This window comes from Cricetulus griseus, chromosome 2 (assembly GCF_003668045.3).
Source record: "Cricetulus griseus strain 17A/GY chromosome 2, alternate assembly CriGri-PICRH-1.0, whole genome shotgun sequence".
Lineage (NCBI taxonomy): Eukaryota > Metazoa > Chordata > Mammalia > Rodentia > Cricetidae > Cricetulus > Cricetulus griseus.
Window position 1 is genome coordinate 374,039,251 of NC_048595.1, and position 22,760 is coordinate 374,062,010.

At 41.9% G+C, this 22,760-nt stretch overlaps 1 protein-coding gene and 1 pseudogene across 1 annotated transcript in view; both read right to left on the reverse strand.

The window, feature by feature from the left end:
• Arhgap39 (Rho GTPase activating protein 39) overlaps positions 1–22,760 on the reverse strand; it is a 106,960-nt gene that overhangs the window by 39,683 nt on the left and 44,517 nt on the right. The window contains exon 2 of the mRNA XM_027404190.2: positions 9,186–9,351. Coding sequence (XP_027259991.1) covers positions 9,186–9,271 — 86 coding nt within the window. The 5' untranslated portion in view covers positions 9,272–9,351. The remainder of the gene's footprint in view (positions 1–9,185; positions 9,352–22,760) is intronic.
• On the reverse strand, positions 2,852–5,810 carry LOC107978060 (annotated as a pseudogene).

Sequence of the window (22,760 nt, forward strand, 5' to 3'; positions counted from 1 at the left end):
ACAATGATTTCTACGTATGCAGTTTCAATTTTTTGTGATTATTAATGTAGTCAAACACTTTCCTCAAATTCCTGAAACGCTCACAAGGAGCATAGTTTTTCTTTGTTCCTAACTGGTCCCCGGAGCTTTATTTTAGATGCGGTTCTAGATAGACACTGATGTGTCATGAGTATTTATTTTGTGGTTTTATTATCTTGTCTTTTGAAGAAAACAAGTTTTAAACTTAATTAGTTGGATTTATAAATCCTTCATGGTTGCTCCTATTTCTTTCTATTAAGAAAGTTGAGCCAGGCGTTGGTGGCGCACGCCTTTAATCCCAGCATTCGGGAAGCAGAGGCAGGCGGATCTCTGTGAGTTCAAGGCCAGCCTGGTCTCCAGAGCGACTGCCAGGATAGGCTCCAAAGCTACACAGAGAAACCCTGTCTCAAAAAACAAAAAAACAAAAAGAAAGAAACAAAAACAAACAAACAAACAAAAAAAGAAATCTGTTGTTCTTGTAGGCCAAGTGAATTCTCTTATAAATTGATTTCTCAAAGTTTTATAATGTTGCCATTTATACTGAAGTCTTGGATCTGCCTGGACTGATTTGTTTCTTGTAACATTTCATTTTGCTAAACAGTATCATTTCTTCCATGATGGACAAGAGCAGCTCTGCCAAGTCCAAGTTTCAAGCGGACATTTCTGTCTGAGATCCTGCTGGCTTTGTGGAACAGTCCAGTTCTGGCTCAGCATGTGTTAGGGGAGCTTAGCAAAAATCAACAATCTTGTCATGCTTTGGTTATTATTCTTACTTCTTTTTTTTTTTTTCAGTGTGAGAGATGAACTTGGGGCTTTGCATGTAGTAAGTATGTATTTGTTCTGTCCCTGAGCTACGTCTCAGCTTCTATTATTCCTTTTTCAAAAGGAGACTTAACACAGCCCAAGCTAGCCTTAAATTCACAATCTGCTTGCTTCATCCTCCCAAACAGCTGGTATTACAGATGTGTGCCACTGTACCTAGCTCTAGGTTATTCTTTTTAAAACTTCTAAGTTTACATTCATGTTTATTTAGTGTGTATGTGTATGTGTTTATTTGGGTATGTGTTTGGAAATCAGAGGACAACTTGTAGGAATTGGTTCTATTCTTCCACTACATGAATCCCTGGGATCAAACTCAGTTTGCCAGGGTTGGCAGTTGTCACCTTCACCTATTAAGACATCCTGCTAGTCCCAGTTCTTGGCTTTCTTAACTCCTCATGAATTTTAGAATTGGCCTGCCAACTTCCACACACAACCCTTTTGGTATCTTTGTGAACTCTGAGTTAATACTGATTGACTCATGGAGAACAAAGACATCTTTGTGGCACGGACATCACCCAAGGGGCATCCATCTAGGTCTAAGGGCCTGTGTGCTGTGGCTCTCCAACTGCTGATGCCTGGCAATTCCTGACCCACAGGCTGGGGGAGTATAATGCAGGGCCTGCCACGGTACACAGCAATGAATATGTCATGTGGGTTTTTGAGACACAAGGACATCAGGTGATGACTGAGACTGACATGACAGAGACATGACAGACATGACATGACAGACATGACAGAGACATCAGACTGACAGAGAGGCAGTGCTGACAACAGCACTCAGAACATCTGTGGAGACACTGTTGCAAAGTCAGGTCAATCACAAAAGTATTTTTTTTTTTTTTTTTTTTTTTTTTTTGGATTTAAAGAATGCTTTAGGCCTGGCAGTGGTGGCACTCGCCTTTAATCCCAGCACTTGAGAGGCAGAGGCAGGCGGATCTCTGTGAGTTTGAGGCCAGCCTGATCTCCAGCGCTATTTCTAAGACAGCCAGGGCTACACAAAGAACACCTTTCTCGGGGCTGGAGAGATGGCTCAGCGGCTAAGAGCACTGACTGTTCTTCCAGAGGTCCTGAATTCAATTCCCAGCAACCACATGGTGGCTCACAACCACCTTGAATGAGATCTGGTACCCTCTGCTGGCATGCAGGCAGAAGACTGTATACTAAATAAATAAAATCTTTAAAAATAATAATAATAATAATAATAAAAAGAACACCTGTCTCAAGAAACAAAAGAATAAACAACAACAAAAAACCACCACTTTAAATTTTAAGTTTATATCTTATGAGTTTATGTAGTGAGGATAATCTACTTCCTCTCAGAGCTAGAACACGGTCTGTTTGGCCTGGGTTCACTGGGTCAGACACAGGCACAGAGGGCAGCAGGGAACCTATAAAAGAGTCCCTCCAAGCACTCCAAATCCAATCTCCTGCCAACCCCAACTCAGGGGACAGATAGCTTGGTGTTGGAAGTCTGGGTTGCAGGGTGATGACATCTTACCTTTGCATATGCAGGGATATGGGGATCCCCTCATGGGTTTAAAGCCGTGTCATTTTTGTAGCCTTTGGCAGAGAGATCAGAACAGACTCAGGCCTGTGATGTTTCTCTCAGGGTGGCCCCAAGTAAGTCTAGATGTCTGTACACTGGGGTTCATTCAAGCATCTCAGGGCAATGGAGGAACAAATGGCATGGAAAAGGCTTATCACAAGTCTGAGAAGGTAAGACAGACCCACACACCAGGAGGAGTGTGTGCATCACCCCTGCCTTAGGGCCAAGACCCTTCTGCAGGCCGCCCAGCTACAGGCCGCTCACTCACTTTTCTTTGCCCTAGTTACAGACTGCATTCACTCCCTGTTCACTCCACATGTGTTCATCATTCAGAAGGTCCTGACCGGGCCAGGCAGTGGTGGCACATGCCTTTAATCCCAGCCCTCAGGAGGCAGAGGCAGGTGGATTTCTGTGAGTTCTAGGACAACCTAGTCTACAGAGTGAGTTCCAGGACATCCAGGACTATTACACCGAGAAACCCTGCCTCAAAAAAACCAAACCAAACAAAACAAAAAAACTCAAACCAAAACCAAAACCAAAAATGAAGGTCCTGACCTTACATAACATGAGCCTTTCTGGGGTCCCCAACTATAAACTGAGGCAACTGGCCCTCCTTGAATGACTTTCCTGACACAAGTATGGGGCCAGAGCAGAAGATGCCACCAACAATGCCAGCAATACAAAACTATGTCCTCTGTGAAGCCACATCAAGTTTCCCATCACCAGTGACTACACAGTCAACTTCTGCCAAAGACTGAGGCGGGAGTAGTGGTCATGCTGACTATACCTTCATGCCACGGTGAGCACAACAATGAGTGCAGGCAAGCTGTACCGTAAGTTCCCAGCATCAGATTCCCTCTATTCTGCTGTACTTTCTGCCCAGGCTATTCTGACTGAAGCTGGAAAAAACTTGTAGGATTGGTAATTGGTCATCTTAGAGCCCTTCATGGCTGCGCTGACCTCAGAGTGAACTCCCAGCAGAGATCACATTTAACTCCTACACTTGACCGCTCACATTCTCTTCAATCTGAAGCACATAACACCTGCAGTATACCTCGGGTGGACACAAGCACATGTTCATGGCAGAAAGAGCTTCTCCACAGAGGTCATACCCTGGAACCATTACCCTCTACCCTTGTCAGCATGGACCCAGCTTTGCAGCAACAACTCTGGTCAACAAACACCTCAGGACTTGGCTAGTGCTTTAGTGAAGACAGATTTGCAGACAGAACACTAAGAAGGAAAATCAAACACAGATACAAAGACAGATGTGCACAGGGAGTCCACAGAGCTCCTGAACTAGAGCCTGGAAGGTTCTCATGGAAGGTCAATAGGGAATGTAACTTCTAGATAGATGAATGGAGCTGTTGAAGTAGAGAGCGGGGCAGGGTTAGAAGGAGAAGCAAGATTTCTGGCCTGAGTGGTTGTAAGAATCAGGGCCACACAGATCCATGGGGCAGAACTTGATACACACTGACCATGGCTGAGGACCTGTCCCACAGTGTCAGCACAGTCTTTCCACAATGCTTTGAGAGGCCTCAGGGCACTCTTTTGGGTGCCCTCTCCCTGCCAACCTCCCCCGCCCCAGTCTGTTTTACATTTTATCAAAGCTAGGGTATTCTCCACAGAATCTTCCTGGATGACAAAAGAAAGTTAGGAAGCACAGAACAATCTCTTAATCCCTAAAAGAAACATTGAAAGTTTTAGTTTTGTTTAAAAGCCCTTTCAAATGAATGCAATTCAATAGTCCTCCCTCAACAAAGAATGGGGCTTCATTCCCTTTGCACTACTGTGCATGTAGGCAGAAACCAAGCCCTTTAGCAACATTCTTGGCATGGGGGGGGCAACATTCATTCAAGATAGGCAAAGAATAAAAGGTAGATGAGAATGGGGAGCCCAGGAACTCACATCCAAAGCCAGATGTGGATAGGATCTAAAGATGTCCACAGTGAGTGGCTTCAGAAAAAGGAGAGCCCAGTCTGGGAAACCCCAGAGACTATTTGGACTCTGAGGAAATGGAGGGGCCCAGCAAGTGGCCATAGATATGTGTAGACCTTATAGGCAAGTTGGGGGGGCACCATGAGCTAAGGCAAAGAGCCTGCTCATAGGGTTGAAGTCCAGAGTGTAACATACATTCTGTAGCAAGTTAAGCAGGCAAAAAAAAACTTGTTAGCTATTTAAGACCTGCTCACAATGCTTCACAGCCAGATAGGACCCAACCCCATAAGCAACAGGGAGGCACCAATGTTTAGTAGCCTCCTATTGACTCAACTGGAGAGAAATTGAGCAATGTTTATTTGGTGATAGTGTTTAAAATTGATTGTGATGAAAAAATAAGCTGTCTTGGGTGGTGGTGGTGCACGCCTTTAGTCCCAGCACTTAGGAAGCAGAGGCAGGCAGATCTCTGTGAGTTCGAGGCCAGCATGGTTTATAGAGTGAGTTCCAGGATAGCCAGGGCTACACAGAGAAACCCTATATCGAAAAATAAGCTGTCTAGTATCTAAGGAGGAATGATAAAGATGATAGTTACAAGTTGGGATAAGGGCCATGAACACCTAAGGGCCTGATGGCACAACAGGGGACAGGCCCCTTCTCAGCAGCCTCAGGTATTGAGATGGGAGTACTCTGGCTCTCTGGCAATGATTTGTCCAAACAAGTATCTCCTGAATGAACATGAGAGTCAAGTATACAGAAGGTAAAGTGTACCAGGTAACAGGGTATATTCTCTGTTCTCCAGATTCTAATAGTGAGGGTGTCACAGACATTACATGGGAAAAGGATAGTTTATATAGTAACTTTGTTGTGACAGGTACTCACAATCAGAAGAATGAGGCTGGTTTCTACTTCAGGCTAGACACAGATGTTAATGTTATAGACAGATCAAAGACTTCAATATAACAGCTAAAATTACAAAATGCTTAGAAGAAAAGAAAGAGGTAATTTTTTTGAAGGTTTGAAAGGTACTTTATTTTTTTTCAATATGCCATTATTTTAGTGGACACATGATTCTTTGACTTGGCATCACTTATGTTGTTTTTGCAACAATTGCTTGATTATTGTACCAGCTGGCATGACTACTGACCTCTCCATTCCTTTGGGGTGACTCTGCCAACAGGAGACAGGTTGCATTCTATTCCTATTTGTGTTACTATATATGTTCATGTAGAAATACAGAATAGAGCTCCACTGGCTAATATAGCATTTCCATATTTATCATGGAAATTCGGTGTCTGCTTCTGGAGGCTCTGTCTTGCTACTACTTGCTGAATGCTTTGAACTTGGAGATAGCTCAGTGCGTTTTTGGTGAAGGGCAACATCGTAGAAGTAGCTGAAACTGCAGTGACCACAGCTACTGACTCGGTGCAAATTCACCCCAGGTGGATAGGGGTAAATTTTCATGATCTTGAATCAACAGTGTGTTCTTTTTTTTTTTTTTTTTTTTTTTTTTTTTTTTTTTTCTTTCGAGACAGTAGGGTTTGTCTGTATTGCTTTGGAGCCTGTCCTGGAACTCACTCTGTAGACAAGGCTGGCTTTGAACTCACAGAGATCCACCTGCCTCTGCCTCCCAAGTGCTGGGATTAAAGGCGTGCGTCACCAATGCCCGGCCAACAGTGTGTTCTTAAATATATGGAAGTGTGCACTGCAAGAAGTGAAAGGTGAGTCAGGAGACACCATAATTTCTACATGGCTGAAGTAACCGAGAGGCTCAAGTTAACCCCACTCTGTGGTAGAGCTCCCTAAAGAATTTAATTTCAGCTGGGTAGTAGTGCACACCTTTAATCCCAGCACTTGGGAGGCAGAAGCAGGTAGATCTCTGAATTTGATGCCAGCCGAGCATACAGAGTGAGTTCCAGGATAGCCAGGGCTATACAGAGAAACCCTGTCTCAGAAAAAAAAACAGAACAAAACAAAAAAACAAAAAAATAAAACTAACAACAACAAAAAAGAATTGTATTTCAGTCTACTTTTAGCTATAATCTCTACAGAACACCTTTTCATGGGGGTATATTTAGGCTGGGATTGGAGCAGGTGGATTAATGGGCGGGGAGCCTCTGTGTTGTCCCTGACAGACCTGCGGGCTGGAGAAAAGGGAGGGTTCACAGATTAGTGAGGCAAGACTCCAGCCAGGATTGCTGGATCTCGGTGGGAAAAAAAATGTAGATCCACACAGATTGATGAGGAATGTAAAAAAACCTTAAAACTCTCAAAGAATAGCCACGAAGCAGGAGAGGGCTTCTTCACCAGCACATAAAACTCCAGGGAAAAGGTGACATGATATCTAACATATTTATTTGCCAAGAGAACCCACCAAAACTAGCACAACTTGCAGGGAGCACAAGCCCAGAAGTCCAGTTTTATGGGATCTCCAAGAGGCACTGCTTTTCATAATGAGCAGGCGCTGCACACCAGAAAAGCCAAAGCAGCCTACCCAGCAGAGCAAACTGGGGGGCTGGAAGGTCAATTTCATCAGGTATATGAAGACAGTGCTAAATCCACGGGCAATGAGTCACTTCGGTAGGATGAGTGCTCTGGCCAGAGCAGGCTGCCATGGTGAGGAGTCAATAATGAGCACAACAACAGCACCTGGCTCCACAGGCACCCTGGGCTCAGACAATGGGCCACCAGGGCCTTTGTGGGGATAACCTTGTCCACACTGCATATCTCAGGTCTGTGGTGCTCATTGGCACTGCTTACCTGTAGGGCCCTCTGTACACTATGAAAGTAACTCTGCCTACCCAGACTGTGCCATGTGAGGAAGAGGAAATAGCTAGGACCAGGGGAAGGCCTGGACGCAGCATAACAGCCACCATCATGAAGTATCAAATGCTGGTGTCAAATGCTGGTGTACGCCTTTAATTCCAGCTCTCAGGAGGTATAGGCAGGTGGATGTCTATGAGTTTAAGACCAACCACCGCTACACAAAGAGTCTGTTTCAAAAAGCCAACCCAACAACTAAATAAAGAAGTCAATGGAAGCATATGGGTTAGCTAAAGTACCCTCAGTGCCATAAAACTGTCAGGACATGATCAGATGGTGTGAAGTTTAAGGGAAAGGAAGTCTTTAATAAGGTACCAAGAAATTGGATCATAGCTGGCCATAGTGGCTCACACCTTTAATCCCAACACTTGGGAGACAGAGACAGGCAGATTTCTGTGAATTCAAGGTCAGCCTGGTCTACAGAGTGAGTTCTGGGACAGCCAGGGTTACAAAGAGAAACCCTGTCTCAAAAGAAGGGGAGAAAGGGTTGGGGTCAGATTTGGAATATAAAAGTCAGGCCAATACTTCACACCATTCCCACGAATAGACTCTAAATTATGCAATCTGTGGGACTGAGTGACTCAGTGGGTGGAGCAGCTGTTTAGCATCCATGAGGCCCTGCATTTAACTCACAGCACAAAAGAAAACTTAACCTAGTATTGGAAAACTAAGTAAAAGATAAAAGAAAAAGTCTTAAAATCAACTATGACATATATAGGAGGTTATATTGGTCTACTGTCAGAGGTCTAAACTTAAGCTGCACAAAGCCCTCTCAGCAGGTGCCTGCCTGAATCCTGTAAGGGGTTGGTAGACTATGGTGGTACACACATAAGTCCTGGTTTTGTTATTGTTATTTTTATGTGAATGGGTATTTAGTTTACACATGCCTGTGCAGTGCCTGCAGAGCCCAGAAGACAGTTTTGCATGCCCTGGAACTGGAGTTATAGATGGTAGTGAGCAGCCATATGGGTGCCAGGAATTGACCCTGATCCTCTGGAAGAATAGCCAGTGCTCTTAACTGCTAAGCCATTTCCTATCCACAGTTTTTGTTTTTGTTTTTGTTTTCGTTTTTTTTTTTTTTTGATTTTGAGACAGAGTCTTATGTATCTCAGGCTGGCCTCAAACTTTCCATGAAGTTGAAAATGACCTTGACTTTCTGATCCTCCTGTCTCTACTCCCAAGTACTGAATTATAGGCCTGTACTACTTTGTCCATTCTATGCAGTACTGGCGATTCAATCTTAGGGCTCTGTGTATGGTGGACAAGTACTCTAACCAGGAGAGTCCAAAGAAACTTTTATGTTGGTTAAGGGCACAAAAGCCATGGAAAGGCTGGAGGAATCACCTAGATTAGAAAAGGCTGGGGAGAGACAGAAGGTAGAATTGGCTGAGGAATTGTATGCTACACAGGTATAAAAAGTGCTACAAATACAATAGAGAATGGGTTGGCACTATGGTTCAGGGTGGCAGAGGTGACCAAAGCCTTGGGTTAGTATCAGATCTGATCTGCTGGTTACGTTAGTCTCCTAACAGTCACAGAGTCACGACAGCACACATGTGACTGTCCACAAGTAACTCAGAAAGGATGGACGACTGACTAACAACTCAGGGCAAGAACCCACGGACATCCCTGGATTGCTCTTATCTTTTTTTCCTTCCTGTATGTGTGGAATTACTTCCAGATAAAAAGCTGAAAATTAGAAAAATAAAAATGAGGTATGACTACTGGTACCCACATGGACTGATGCCTAGAGTGGATCAGAAATTGAGCTCAGTTCACATGTCCAGCCAAAACATCAAGGTTTCTGAGGAGGGATGCACTGGCCTCTACCCGCTGCAGCGGGGACATTGCACTACAGAGACAGAAGTAAGCTTAAGCACTGGCGAGGCCCTGGGAGAGGCACATGCAGGTGAGCAGCCACATGAGCATGGCCGGGAGAACTACCAGGGGTGTGCCAAGAGCCCTGGAGCCACACTACCTTTTCTGAGCAGGGTTGTTCCCTCCCTGGAGAAGTCATCAGAAGTGGACATCGCCTCCTTACCTGGTGCTCGACCCTGGAATCCTGGGCTCCTGCTCATCAACATGGTGGCTTCTGCAGTCATAATCCTGTGTCTGTGACATTGCCATCTGTGTCCTTAGTGCTGAATGAACAGTTGTCAGAGGACCATCAGGATGCCTCCTCCAGCATCAGACAGGAAGAGACCACACTAGGGAGAAAAACAGTGGGTAAGCACTGATGGAAAATTGGGTATCAGGTGACGATACCACACCACAAACATGGAATTACAGCATGCAGCTGGCTCAAATGGAGAGCAATCCCCATGCATCCCAGGGCAGTGCTCTCTTCTACAGAGGGAGAACCTGCTGGCTAACCCCCACTATTGAGATTCTACTTGGGCCAGAGTAGGTGCACATGAACCTGAGGAACTGCAAAGCTACAGGATGCATTGGACCCCCGAGGCCCCACTAGAGTATGACATCTGGACTCCAGCTCAGGATGCCACCACATACAAAGGTGTTGTTGTGGAGATGAAATTGAGCATAGGATACACAAAACATGGACGGGCTGTGCCCCATGCAGAGCGGGGCTCGGGCATGTGAGGCAAACACAAGTTTTCTGTGACAGGCTCTCTCATAGATATACTGTGCTGACTAGAGATACACTTGGAAAGGGACCCTTGACCCTATGCTCATTCAAGATATAAAGCAGTCCATGCTGTAAAAATAGGAATGTCGAAAAATGAGCTTTTAGGAAAAACCAGAGAAAACTTGGTTTTACAGTAGGAACAATCTCTGAGACAGTCACAAAAGCAGCACACAAAGGGAAAAATAGTGAATTGGACTACAACAAAGTCGAAACTGAGAATACCTATTTATCAAGAAACCAAGAGTAGACGAGATATGGAGGCTGATGCCTTAATCCCAGCACTCAGGAGACAGACAGGCAGATCTCTGTGAGTTAGAGGACACCCTGGTCTACATTGTGAGTTCCAGGACAGCCAGGTCTGCAAAGTGAGAGCAGAGAGAGAGAGACAGGGGGGGCAGAGAGACAGAGACAGAGAGAGAACAAGCACATTAAACATGCAGCAGAAAGTAGAGAGCAATTTTAGAAATGGCTCAGTTTCATTCTTCAGGGAAGTGCTCATTAAAGGCATAATATGATATAAAGCACCCATCAAACTTACATAACAGGAAAGATAAAGACTACTGAGTGCTGGCAAGGGCAAGGAAAAGAGCACTTCCACTCTACTGTGAGGTCTGAAGGGGTCACCCACTCCAGATGGTGGAGTATTCCCTAGAGGAGAATACACGAGTCTACCTGACCCAAGGCACCCTTAGAATGGAGGCTGCAACTGTTCACAGAGGCCACTGTGACAACACCAGCAGCACTGTCCCAACACACAGGGAAGAGACACTCCAAGTGCTCACCAATTTCCCAGCAGTGAGAGTGAACCCACGCACACTAGAGTTTCCTTCCATAAAGTTCAGAAGCAGTTGCTGCCACTAGAATGAGAACCAGCAGGCTCTGGACCAGATGGTGACAGGACAGGACAGTGCTGGCTGGGGAAGCTCTCAGATCTGTCGGCAGATGCTTTCACCTTTCTCTACACGTGCCCCACTACACCAAAGCCTACAGCCATTTGAGCAGATTATCACTAGGGTTCTGTCTTCTTGTTCTCCACGACCTCCCAGAGGGCAGTAGGATTAGGCCCTCCTCCACATCCAAGATATTACATGACTACTAACTGCTAATTTAAGGAGAAATCTGAATAGATTCAAAGTACTAAGTAAGCTGAGAGGTAGCATGTGTCTGTAATCCAAGCATTTGGGAGACAAAGAAAGAAAGAGAGAGGAGGGAGGAAGGAAAGAAAGAAGGAAGGAAGGGAGGAAGGAAGGAAGGAAGGAAGGAAGGAAGGAAGGAAGGAAGGAAGGAAGGAAGGAAAAGGGAGCCATTATGACCAAGAACAATGAAATTCAGAAAATCATTAGGTCATTCCTTAAAAACATATTTTACTGAACTGGCAATCTAAAAAAAAGTATGATTGTCTAGATATATGACCCATCAAATTTAAACAAAGATGAGATAAATAATTGAAACAGATCTATAAAAAGCTAGGATTTAGAAGGATGGCCCAGCGGTTAAGAGCACAGCCATTCTCTAGAGGTCCTTGGTTTGATTCCTAGCACCCATAAAATGGCCAACAACCATTTGCAACTCTAGCTGCAGGGGGCTCATTTCCCTTCTCTGGCCTCAATGGACACTGCATGTGGTATACTTACATGCACGAAAACCCCCATATACACAGTAAGTAAAAATTAATTAATTAAAACGATGAAAATCTCCAAACTAAAAAGCTCATGCCCAGAAAGATTCACTGGGGAATCTTACCAGACCATCAAAGAAAAAGTACCTGTGCTTCTCAGAATTAGTTCATAAGCTAGCAAGGCAGCCATGCTCACCACTACACTACAGTCTGTAACACAGCAAAAGGAAAGGATGAAACATAACCAAATTCTTTTTATAAAGCTAGTATTACCCTGACACCAAGACAGATAAAGACACAATATCAATACTACCAATAAAAGAAAATTATAGACCAATTCCCTGGGGAGCAGAGTTGCAAAAATTCTCAACAAAAACATTTGCAAACTTAAGAACTGTGGGGAGCTGAGAAAGCCTTGATGGAATATGTAAAGAATGGATAAAGTTCTTAGTGAATGAGTATTGGTGACATGGGAACAGCCATGTCAAGGACCAATGCCTTCCGTGGGTCAGGCTTGCAATGGGAAAGCCTTTCTCTGCTACAAGTGTGAGAGTTTATGAATGACTGTGCAAAAACTAGCAAGCCCAGTTTACCCCTCGAGGATGTTTATAGCCCCCTCTACAGAGACCACCTATGGAGACTAGATAACTCCTCCCCACTGTGCTGTACATAAAACACAGGCTTAAGTTCTGCATTTCGAGGGTATGGCCAGCACACCTGATCTCAGCTTTTTTGAATATGTATCTGTGTGTCTTTCCTATCATCTTTCACAGCCCCACTCTGGTTTCTGAGACCCAAGATGCTAGGGACACAGTAAAGAACACATCAAAAAGATCATTCTTTATATAAAGTTGCTTTATTTCAGAGAGGCTAGGATTACTCAATAGATGCAAATGAATAAATGCTATAAATTACATAAGTGATCAAGGACATAAATCATATGATCATCTTGATAGAAGAAGAAAAGGCTTTTGACAAAAACACCAACATCTTTTCTTGATAAAAGTCCTGAAGAAACTCAGAAGGACATATCTCAACATAATAAAGGCTCTATACAGCAAGCCTATAGCCAACACTATATTAAGTAAGTGAAAACCACAAAAGTTTTTACATTAAAATCCAGAACAAGCCGGGCGTTGGTGGCACACGCCTTTAATCCCAGCACTCTGGAGGCAGAGACAGGCCGGCCTCAGACTGGTCTACAGAGTGAGTTCCAGGACAGGCTCCAAAGCTATAAAGAGAAACCCTGCCTCAAAAAACCAAAATAATAAACAAACAAACAAACAAATAAAATGCCAGCACCATTCTCATCTTAACATAAAGAAAACAATATTAAAATCTATACAGAAGCACAGAAGAGTTCAGATAGCCAAAGCAGTCCTAAACAAAAGGACACTGCTGAAAGTTTACCACACCCAACTTAAGTTATACTAAAGAGGGATAGTAATAAAATCAGCATGAGGCTAACAAAAAAGCAGACACATACAGAAATCCATGGAATGGAATAAGGACCCAGATATAAGGCTATGCAACTACAGCCTCCAATTTTTGATGAAGATATCCAAGAACAGATAGGAGAAAGGAATATCTTTAACAATTAGTGCTGGGAAAACTAGACACATGCAGAAGAATGAAACTAGATCTTTCTTTCACTCTGCATAAAAATCAACTCTAAATGGATCAAAGATGTCATCATAAGACATGAAATGCTGAAACTGCTAGAGAAAAAAAGTAGGAAAACGCATCAAGATATTTGAATATATAAGAGCTTTTAAATAGAAGAAGTGCAAATTGTTTTTAAAAATATTTATTTTTATTATTATAAAGTGTGTGTGTGTGTGTGTGTGTGTGTGTGTGTGTGTGTGTGTGTGCAGGCGCCTGTGGAGGACAGAGGTATCACCTGTAGATGGAGTTACAGATGATTGTACACCACCTGACATGGGTGTTGGGAACCAAACTCAAGTCTTCTGGAAAATGAGTGAGCAAATTACTCTTAACAGCTGAGCCATCTCTCCAGGCCCCAAATTACAAATCGTTAGTAAACATTTTTTACAGGTGTTCAACATCCTTATCCAACAAGGAAATGCAAGTTGATAATATTCTGAGATTCTATCTGATCTTAGAATGACTGTTATCAAGAAAACAAAAGACAACAAATGCTGGTGAGAACGTGGGGGGAAAAAGGAATGCTTATCCACAGTTGGTGAGATTTAAATTGGTATAGCCACTTTGACAATCGTTGTGGAGGTTTCTCAAAAAGCTAAAATTAGAACTACCACACGACCCAGTTACATCATACCTGGGCATAGACCCAAAGGGCTCTATATACTACTACAAAGATACTTGCAAGTTCATCATGTTCACTGTTGCTCTCTAGTCACAATCTAGAAAACGGAATCAGCCTAAATACCCGTTGCATAACCAATGAACAGCTCATGAAAATGTGGTACACTGTAGAATACAATGACGTGTACTCAGTTGTAAAGGAATATGAAACTATGAAGTTTGTAGAAGGAAGGACAGAACTAAAAATAAACGAGTTAGGTAGCCCAGGCTCAGAAAGACATATGCCAGACATTCTCCTCATGAAAACCCCAGATTTGAATTTTTGGATTTGTATGTTTAATTTGGAGTGCCTGTAGAGGTCAAGAAGCCAGAAAAATCCTATGAGATGGAGAGAAGAAGTTTGGGGTGGGGTGGGGGGTTGTAGAACACACATGATATCAGAGCAGGTGGGAGAAATACAGGAGAGAGAAAGGTCTAAGCATGAATGAGGCAAGGGACTGGGGAACAGATGAGGGTTCGGGGGAGGGTTAACCAAAACTAAGGATACATGAAAAGGCCTTATGGTAATCTACTACCATGTACTCTAATTTAAAATATATAATTTTTTAAAAGGGAGTTTGAATGGAGGCACCCTACATGAATAAATAATGTGGCTTCCAGAAACCATGGGTCATTAAATGAAATCCCAGTGCTCCTGTGGTGAGATGGGAGACAGAGACAGGAGAATTTCTTTTTTTTTTTCTTATTTCTTTTTTTGGTTTTTTGAGACAGGGTTTCTCTGTGTAGCTTTGGAGCCTATCCTGGCACTCGCTATGGAGACCAGGCTGGCCTCGAACTCACAGAGATCTGCCTGCCTCTGCCTCCGGAGTGCTGGGATTAAAGGCATGTGCTACCAACGCCAGCTATGAGACAGGAGAATTTCTAGAGGTTCAAGGGCCAGCAGTGAACCACAGACTGTCTCTTACACAGTGGAAGGCAAGCACTAACACTTCAAGCTGCCCTTTGATCTCCACATGCAACTGAGGCATGTACACACATAACAAAAAAGAAAGTCAGTATCCACTGGGTGTGGGGTTAGGTGCAATCTTAGCACCTTGGAGGCAGGAGCAGGAGGAGGACTACAAAGAAAGATCCTTTCTTTTCTTAAAGTCAGCTGTTGGTTCCTTATCAATCCTGTGTGCTAGATTGAAGACATTCCCTTGTATACTGTTACTTTCTGAATCAGGAAACAACAGTAGATTTTGTAAAACATTTTGCGTATTGATAGCATCATTTCTGGGTAACAAGTGAAGCACAGCAATTTAGTACATCTATATGAGTATAGAGATAGAAAAGAGCATTTGGTGTCTTCCTCCATTGTTCTCCACCTACTCCTCTGAGGCAGGCTCTGTCTCTAAACATGGAGCTCGTTTTCTCTGCTAGACTGGAAGCCAGCAAACCACCACTGTGCTCTTGTCTTTGCGCACTTCTAAGCTGGGGTTACATAGTGTGTGTGTGTGTGTGTGTGTGTGTGTGTGTGTGTGTGTGTGTGTGTGTGTGTGTGTGTGTGTGTGTGTGTGTGTGTGTGTATGAAATATGCCTGGCTTGTTATGTGGGTACTGGGACCTGAACTCTGATTCTCATGATAGCATTAAGTACTCTTAACCACTGAGCCATCTCTCCAGGGACCTGTCAATAAATTTTCTATTAAACTATATATTATACATCATTCCTTGTATAAACCTAAAATAGCTATGATGTATACTCTTTCATTTTATATATTCTTGAATTCATCTGCGTAAACTTTTGTTAAGAATTTTTACACAACTATGTTTATGCAGGTCAATGATCTATATATATTTTCTTCTTGTAATTTCTGTGTTTGGCTTGTTTTGTAACAATTTTCTCCTAGAAAAAACCTCCATCTTGGAGGAAGGCTGGTTAAGGCACAGGATGTTGTAAAAGGAGGTGAACCACTCCATCCTTCAGGGAAGCTACTTAAGCTCACGGAGTACACAATTCAGAGGCTTCAGAAAGTCCCTGAAACTGACCAAATACACTAGGACCCTCCCTCAGCAAGTGTATATAAACAGTAAGGCCCACTGAGAGCCACTCTCAGACCAGTAAGCCACCTGGAAGAAGCAGAGATGACACAAGTTGCCTAAGTTCAGACTTGTCTCATCTCCCCTGGAATACACAACAGACAGCCGTGTAGGGATGACGTTGGCATAGTGAAGTGTGAGGAAAGGGCATGTGTAGAACTGCTTTCATCTTCTCCTCAGCAGAGTGCAGCACTGAAGGAGGTATGCTTTCTCTGTGGGAAGGCTTTCAATTACACATTGAACTTGTTTAACACAGAACTATAATGTACACTATACTGGCAAACCGTCATGTGTGATTTGATTTGAGCTTACCCCCTCACCTCAGATGAGCATTTGTCTCTAAGAGTACTCTAAGGCCCCTTTTCGGGATGGGCTGACCCCTCCTAAGTCTGTGACAGGAAGAGAACTACACAACACTCAGGAATAAAAACATGGTATCCTTAAAAGTGCTAAAAAGCTGGTCATGGTGGCATATGCATTTACTTTCAGCACTTGTGAGGCAAAGGCAGACAGATCTCCCCAAGTTCAAGGACAACAACAAAAAACAACATCTAAAAAGTAAACTTTGTCCAACTCACTACTATTGTTTAATATCATGATATGAAAGTACCTACAGTGGGAAAGAGAAGCCAAAAGTTCAGCCATGCAAAGCTCATCCATAAAGAGAAAACTCAATTGGGAACTCAATCTGATTGCCTCGATTTCCCCAGTCAGTATCTGCAGGATGCTGTGAGCTCCTGATTTGACGATGTCATCTTTCTGCTGTCATTAGTTCTTTCACGTAGAAGCCTTATGGAGGTTAGGGGGTGGCACCATGTTCTGCTTGGGACTGCAGCTGACAGCTTCAACGGGACTTACCCAATCCATTTCTAATGGATGTTTTAAACATCTGACGTGATGTTTTGTTGTCTATCTCTTGTTATTTATTCCTTTATTTTGGTTGCTATGTACTTTATACATTCACTTAAAGCCAAAAGCATGGCTATTGTAGATAATTCTCTAGACTACACAGAATAAGAACTAAGTGCTTTACAATGTTTCTTGACATTTATATGTGTACCACATGTACCATGGCAGGTATGTGAAGGTCAGCTCCCAGCACCCACACAGCAGCTCACAACTGCCTGGAACTCCAGGTCCAGATGAGGCAACATACTTTTCTGGCCTATGTGGGTACCAGGCCACACATGCAGGAAAGACATCCATAAGCATGAAATAAAAATATTTTTTTTAAAAAAGTTCTGATTTATCTTTTTGATTCATGAACTATATATAAGTATGTTATCCAATAACAGTCAGTTTTTCAGATTTTTGCTTTATTTATTGAGACAAAGTCTCACTATATAGCCTCAGCCTTCCAATGGCTGGGATATGTCACCACACTCAGACCCTTCAGATATTTTTATTGGTTTCTAATTTAGTTTTACTCTTCTATTGTAATTTGAATGTTCAATTTTTTTAAAGATGTTTGATGATCCAGGCAGGGCAAACACCTTTGTTCTCAGCATTTGGGAGGCAGAGGGTAACTCTCTGAGTTCAAGGCTAACCTGGTCTACAAAGTGAGGGCCAGCTATGGTTACACAGCGGGACCTTGTCTCAACCTGCATGCCCTTGCCAAAAAAAAAAAAAAAAAAAAAAAAAAAAAAAAAAAAAATTCAACAGCATAGAAAAAGTTTTTTCTAAATATTCATATTCACAAGAATATTATTTCTCACAAGCACCAGAACAGAATATATGTTTGAGTGGAGAATTTTATCAAGCAAACTTGAGCTGGCTGAGAATGGTTGTGCTAGCTTTGCTTCTGTTCTTCCATTTACTGGCAAAATTGGAATCTTCGTTCTAATGACATAACTACAGACTTGTCCGTTTCTTCCTGAAGTTCTCAGTTTTTCATGGCTTTATATCTCTATTAGGTACACAAATAGTTTTGTGAATAAATTAACTCATTTAATACAAGGTGAGGTTTAAACCTAACACCTCGTATTATTTGTTTTCTACTCATCTGTTGTTTGTGCTCTTTCCTCTCATTTATTTTTGTTGTTTTGCTTGTTTTATATTTGAGATGGAGGTTTCTCTATGCTGCCTAGGGTGGCCTTGAACTTGTTGCTCAGCCACCTGAGTAGCTGGCATACAGACATATAACTTATCAAGCTGGACTAAGGGCTGCACATGACTTAGCCATCTCTCCACTGTTGACTTAAAACAGTCATTCACTTTTTTGCTGTTTTACTAAATGCTCTAGGGTTTACAGTGTTTATATTTTTCACAGAATATGTATAAGCAAAATTTTATCACTTCAAACATGAATTTACTGTTTTTCCTTTCTGGCCATTTTCTGTCATATATTTTATTTCCACATCTTAGAAGCCTCCCACTCTGTTGTGATGTTATTGCTCTTAAACAAGTGATTTTGACAAGACTTAAGTAAGTAGTGCACATGTCCCAGTCACCATTCCTGACATTCTTCAACTCTTTGTATAGCCCTAGATTTGTATCTGGCTTCATTTTCCCTGAGCCGGTAGGATTTTTAACATTGCTTTCCAGGGAAGAATTGGTAGTTAATTGTTCTCATGCTTGTATTTGATCTAATTTCAATTTAAGAAGATATTTACTGTTCTCTTATCTGGCTTAAGACAATTACAGTGCAGAACTGACCCCAGCTTGCTAGTCTCTTCTCCTGTGGCTTAGATAAGTTATCTGTGGAACAGTGTTTTGGAAGAGAAAAGGATGTGAACATTTGTATTTTGTTCTTCTGAGTATCAAGATTTCCCCCACCCGTGCTTGCTTCTATTTTATTTATTTTAAACTTTTATTTACTTATTTTTATGTGTATGAGTTTTTTTTTTTTTCTTACATGTATGTCTGTTACCATGGGCCAGATGTTGGATTCCCTGGAAATGGAGTTATAAGTAGCTGTGAATTGTCATCTGGATAGTGGGAATTGAACCCAGGTCCTCTGGAAGCGCAGTAAGTACTCTTTAACTGTTAAACCATCTCTCTAGTCTCCCTGGTTTTTCATTTTGTCTTTTGAGACAGGGTTTCTCTGTGTAGCTTTGGAGTCTATCCTGAAACTCTCTGTAGACCAGGCTGGCCTAGAACTCACAGAGATCTGCCTGCCTTTATCTCCCAAATGCTGGGATTAAATGTGGGAGCCACTACCACCTGACCAGTCTTTCACTTCTAAACCTTTTCATCAGACAACAGAGCAAGGTGTGTATACAGCAGTGCAGTGGTTTCCTCCAGTCACCTTGAAGCACAGTTACTGTAATGACCAGCCAAAGTCATGGCAACTGTATTAGACATTTGTCTATTTGCTGTGACAACATATCTGAAAAAAGCAACTTAAGAAGGATTAGTTTATTTTGGTCCACAGTTTAGTTCTAGGGGCATAGTCTATCATAACAGGGAAGGAAGATGCTTGGTCAGATTGTATCCAGTGAGGAAGCAGAGAGAAATGAAAGCTGGTACTTAGCTTGCTTTCTTGTGTCTTCTTTATTCAGTCTAGGACCTCACTCCATGGAATGGCACCACCTATGCTTAAGGTAGGTCTTCCCAATTCAATTACCCTTGTCTAGACAGTCCCTCTTAGACATACCTGAGATTTATTTCTTTGGTGACTCTATATCCCATCAAGTTGACATTCACGATTAATCATCACAGCAACAAAATAAGCAGAATATAGCAGATACAGGTTCATGGTAATAGTGGAGCTACTGTTCCCTCTTGGAGGGTTGTCAGACCCTGAAATTCCAATCACCACTCCTCCTAGCCCAACTGTTTTTGTTTTGTTTTGCTAAATTCTGTAAGGTAAGCCATTTGGGGGTGGAGAGATTCCTCAGTGTTTCAGGACACCTGCTGCATTTCCAGAAGACCCGAAATCAGCTCTCAGCATCTATGTCAGAGAGCTCAATTTTAAATGTCTATAACTTCAGCTCTGGGGGAATCCAACACCCTTTTTTGACCTCTGTGACACACACACACACACACACACACACACACACACACACACACACACACACACACACTAAAACAAATCTTTAAAAAAATAAAACACAAAAAGAAGAAGAAATTGGCTGGAAATAGTTCTTTTTGGATCTGCCCGGGAAAACCTTGAAGTTTAGGCTGGCCTGGGCATATATATACTCCTAAAAAAAACATTTCTATACATAGTGATCTGTATCTATATTATGCTACTCATACTGATGTCTCCAACTCCAATCTGCTGCCACATGGATCAACACAATGTCTTCCCCTTGCTGACTGTAAGACACCTCCACCTCCTGACTGTAAGACACCCCCAACCCCGAATCTGCCATCGCTGTGCCTGACTATACAGTCCCGAAGTGCACACATAGCAGCTGATATGCATTCTCATGCAAAATATATTATCAGTCAGGTCCAGGGCTCACATATAACCATATTTATAACCATGATTGCTATTTCTTACCTAACTGCAAACAGGAAAGTTCAGAATTAACAACATCATACTAAGCAGTTTTTTTTCTCAAAGTTAAAGTGATTAAAACCTAGCCTTTCATTTTATTCACTTTAGATATTTATCTATGAATATCTGTGTTTGAGAATTGACGGCAGAGAACTTATATTTCCATTCCTTTTAAATGGCAATTTATTGATTTCATATAATCATTTTAAATCATTAAATTCTCTTCTGTAGCCACAGCTTTTAGTTTCTCAGTCTCAGAATTTACAGCCCAAGGCTTTATGAAATAGCTCAGTGGGTTAAAAAAAAAAAAAAAAAAAAAAAAAAAAAAAAAAAAAAAAAGCACTTGCCTCTAATCCTGATAACCTAAATTCAATACCAGAAACTCACAAAGTAAAAGGAGAGAACAACTACATCCAAAACTTGCAGGACACAATAAAAGAGGTGCTAAGAGGAAAGTTCATAGCACTAAATACCTTCATGGAGAAGATAGATAGATCTCATATTGACTTAACAGCAATGAAAGCTCTAGAACAAAAAGCAGCAGACACACCTAAGAGGAGTAGACAGCAGAAAATAATCAAACTAAGGGCTGAAATCAATAAAATAGAAACAAACAGAACAATACCAAGAATCAATGAAACAAAGAGTTGGTTCTTTGATAAAAATCAACAAAATAAACCCTTATCCAAACTTAAGGCAGAGACAGAATTTCCAAAACAACAAAATCAGAAATGAAAAGGGAAACATAAAAGACTCCAAGGAAATACAGAGAATCATTAGGACATACTGCAAAAACCTGTATTCCACAAAATTGGAAAACCTAAAAGAAATGAACAAATTCCTTGATAGATACCACTTCCAAAGTTAAATCAAGACCAGATAATAGACTGAAACCACTAAGGAAATAGAAAGAGTTATTAAAAAATCTCCCAACCAAACAACACCCAGGGCCAAACAGTTTTAGAATAGAATTCTACCAGACTTTTAAAAAAGAGTTATTGGCAATACTCCTCAAATTATTCCACAAAATAGAAATAGAAGGAACACTGCCAGTCATTTGGATACCAAAGCCACACAAAGACTCAACAAGGAGAATTATAGACCAATTTCACTAACGAACATTGATGCAAAAATATTCAATAAAATACTGGCAAACCGAATCCAAGAACACAACAAAAATATTACCCACCATGACCAAGTAATCTTTATCCCAGAGATGTAGGGATGGTTCAATATCCTATATGGAAAATCTGTCAGTGTGATCCACCATGTAAACAAACTGCAAGAAGGAAAAAAGTCCACATGATCATCTCAGTCCTTCTCTTTTCAACACACAAACATACACCTTCTGTGGTGGTCTGAATGAGAATGTCCCTCATAGGCTCATGTATTTGCATGCTTGGTACCCAGTTGATGAACTGGGAAGGATTAGAAGCCATGGCCTTGTTGGAGGAGGTATGTCACTAGGGGTGGGTTTTGAGGTTTCCAAAGGCCATACCAGGCCCACTGTCTCTCTGCCTGCTGCTCTCAGCTACTGCTCCAATGGCATTACTGTCTGCTTTCTGCCATATGGACTAACCCTCTGAAACTGTAAACAAGTCCCAAAATAATTGCTCCCTTTTATAGGTTGCCTTGTCTCTTTACAGTGATAGAACAGCAATAAGACACCATTGGTTTGCCAGGTGGTGGTGGTGCAAGCCTTTAGTCCCAGCACTCGGGAGACAGAGACAGGCAGATCTCAGTGGTCCACTGAGTGAGTTCCAGGACAGCATCCAAACCTACAGAGAGACCCTGTCTAGAAAAAAAAACAAAACAAAACAAAACAAAAAACAAAAACCCAAAAACAAAAAAACAAACCCAACTGTAACAACAAAAAGACACCATCTTGCTTTCATTTCCCCTTATTATTAGGGGAAACGATTTCTTTTATACATTTGGACAGGAACCAGTAGCTACCAATCAGTACCTCTGCTGTCCTGGCCCTTCTGCCCAGCTTTGTTTCCCAAATTCTCTCGATTTTTCTCCACATAGCATTCTTTTCCAATAGCCTGTTCTCCAGGGGACTAATAGTTATCTTATTTCTGCTAATGGAGGCAATCTCTTGCTGTAAAGTTTACTCTCTACTTTCCTCAGCTCTGCCAGCTCACTGTCTATTGACATTACTTGAGCATTTTCTCTCCCTGTTATATATTTGGATTTTGTAAAGTTTTTAGTACCATAGAAGGTACCATGTAAAATTCCTTTATTTCCTGAGTTAACTCTAGACTTTTCTTTAGCGGTGTTCCTTCCCTTTATTCTTCTCCTTCCCTTAGTGTCTATGCAAGAGTACCCCTTAGTTCTGAATTATCTCTTTTATTACTATTATTTGCAGTCCTGGAGATGGAATACAGAGCCTTATATATGCTGAACAAATACTCTAACACTGGACCAAACCCCAACTTCTATGGGGCCTCTTAAATAAGGAAGAAGCTGTGCCAGAACTGTTGTAGAATATTATTTTAAAGTGTGTTACTTTTGTTTATGCTCTGGAACATTTGGTT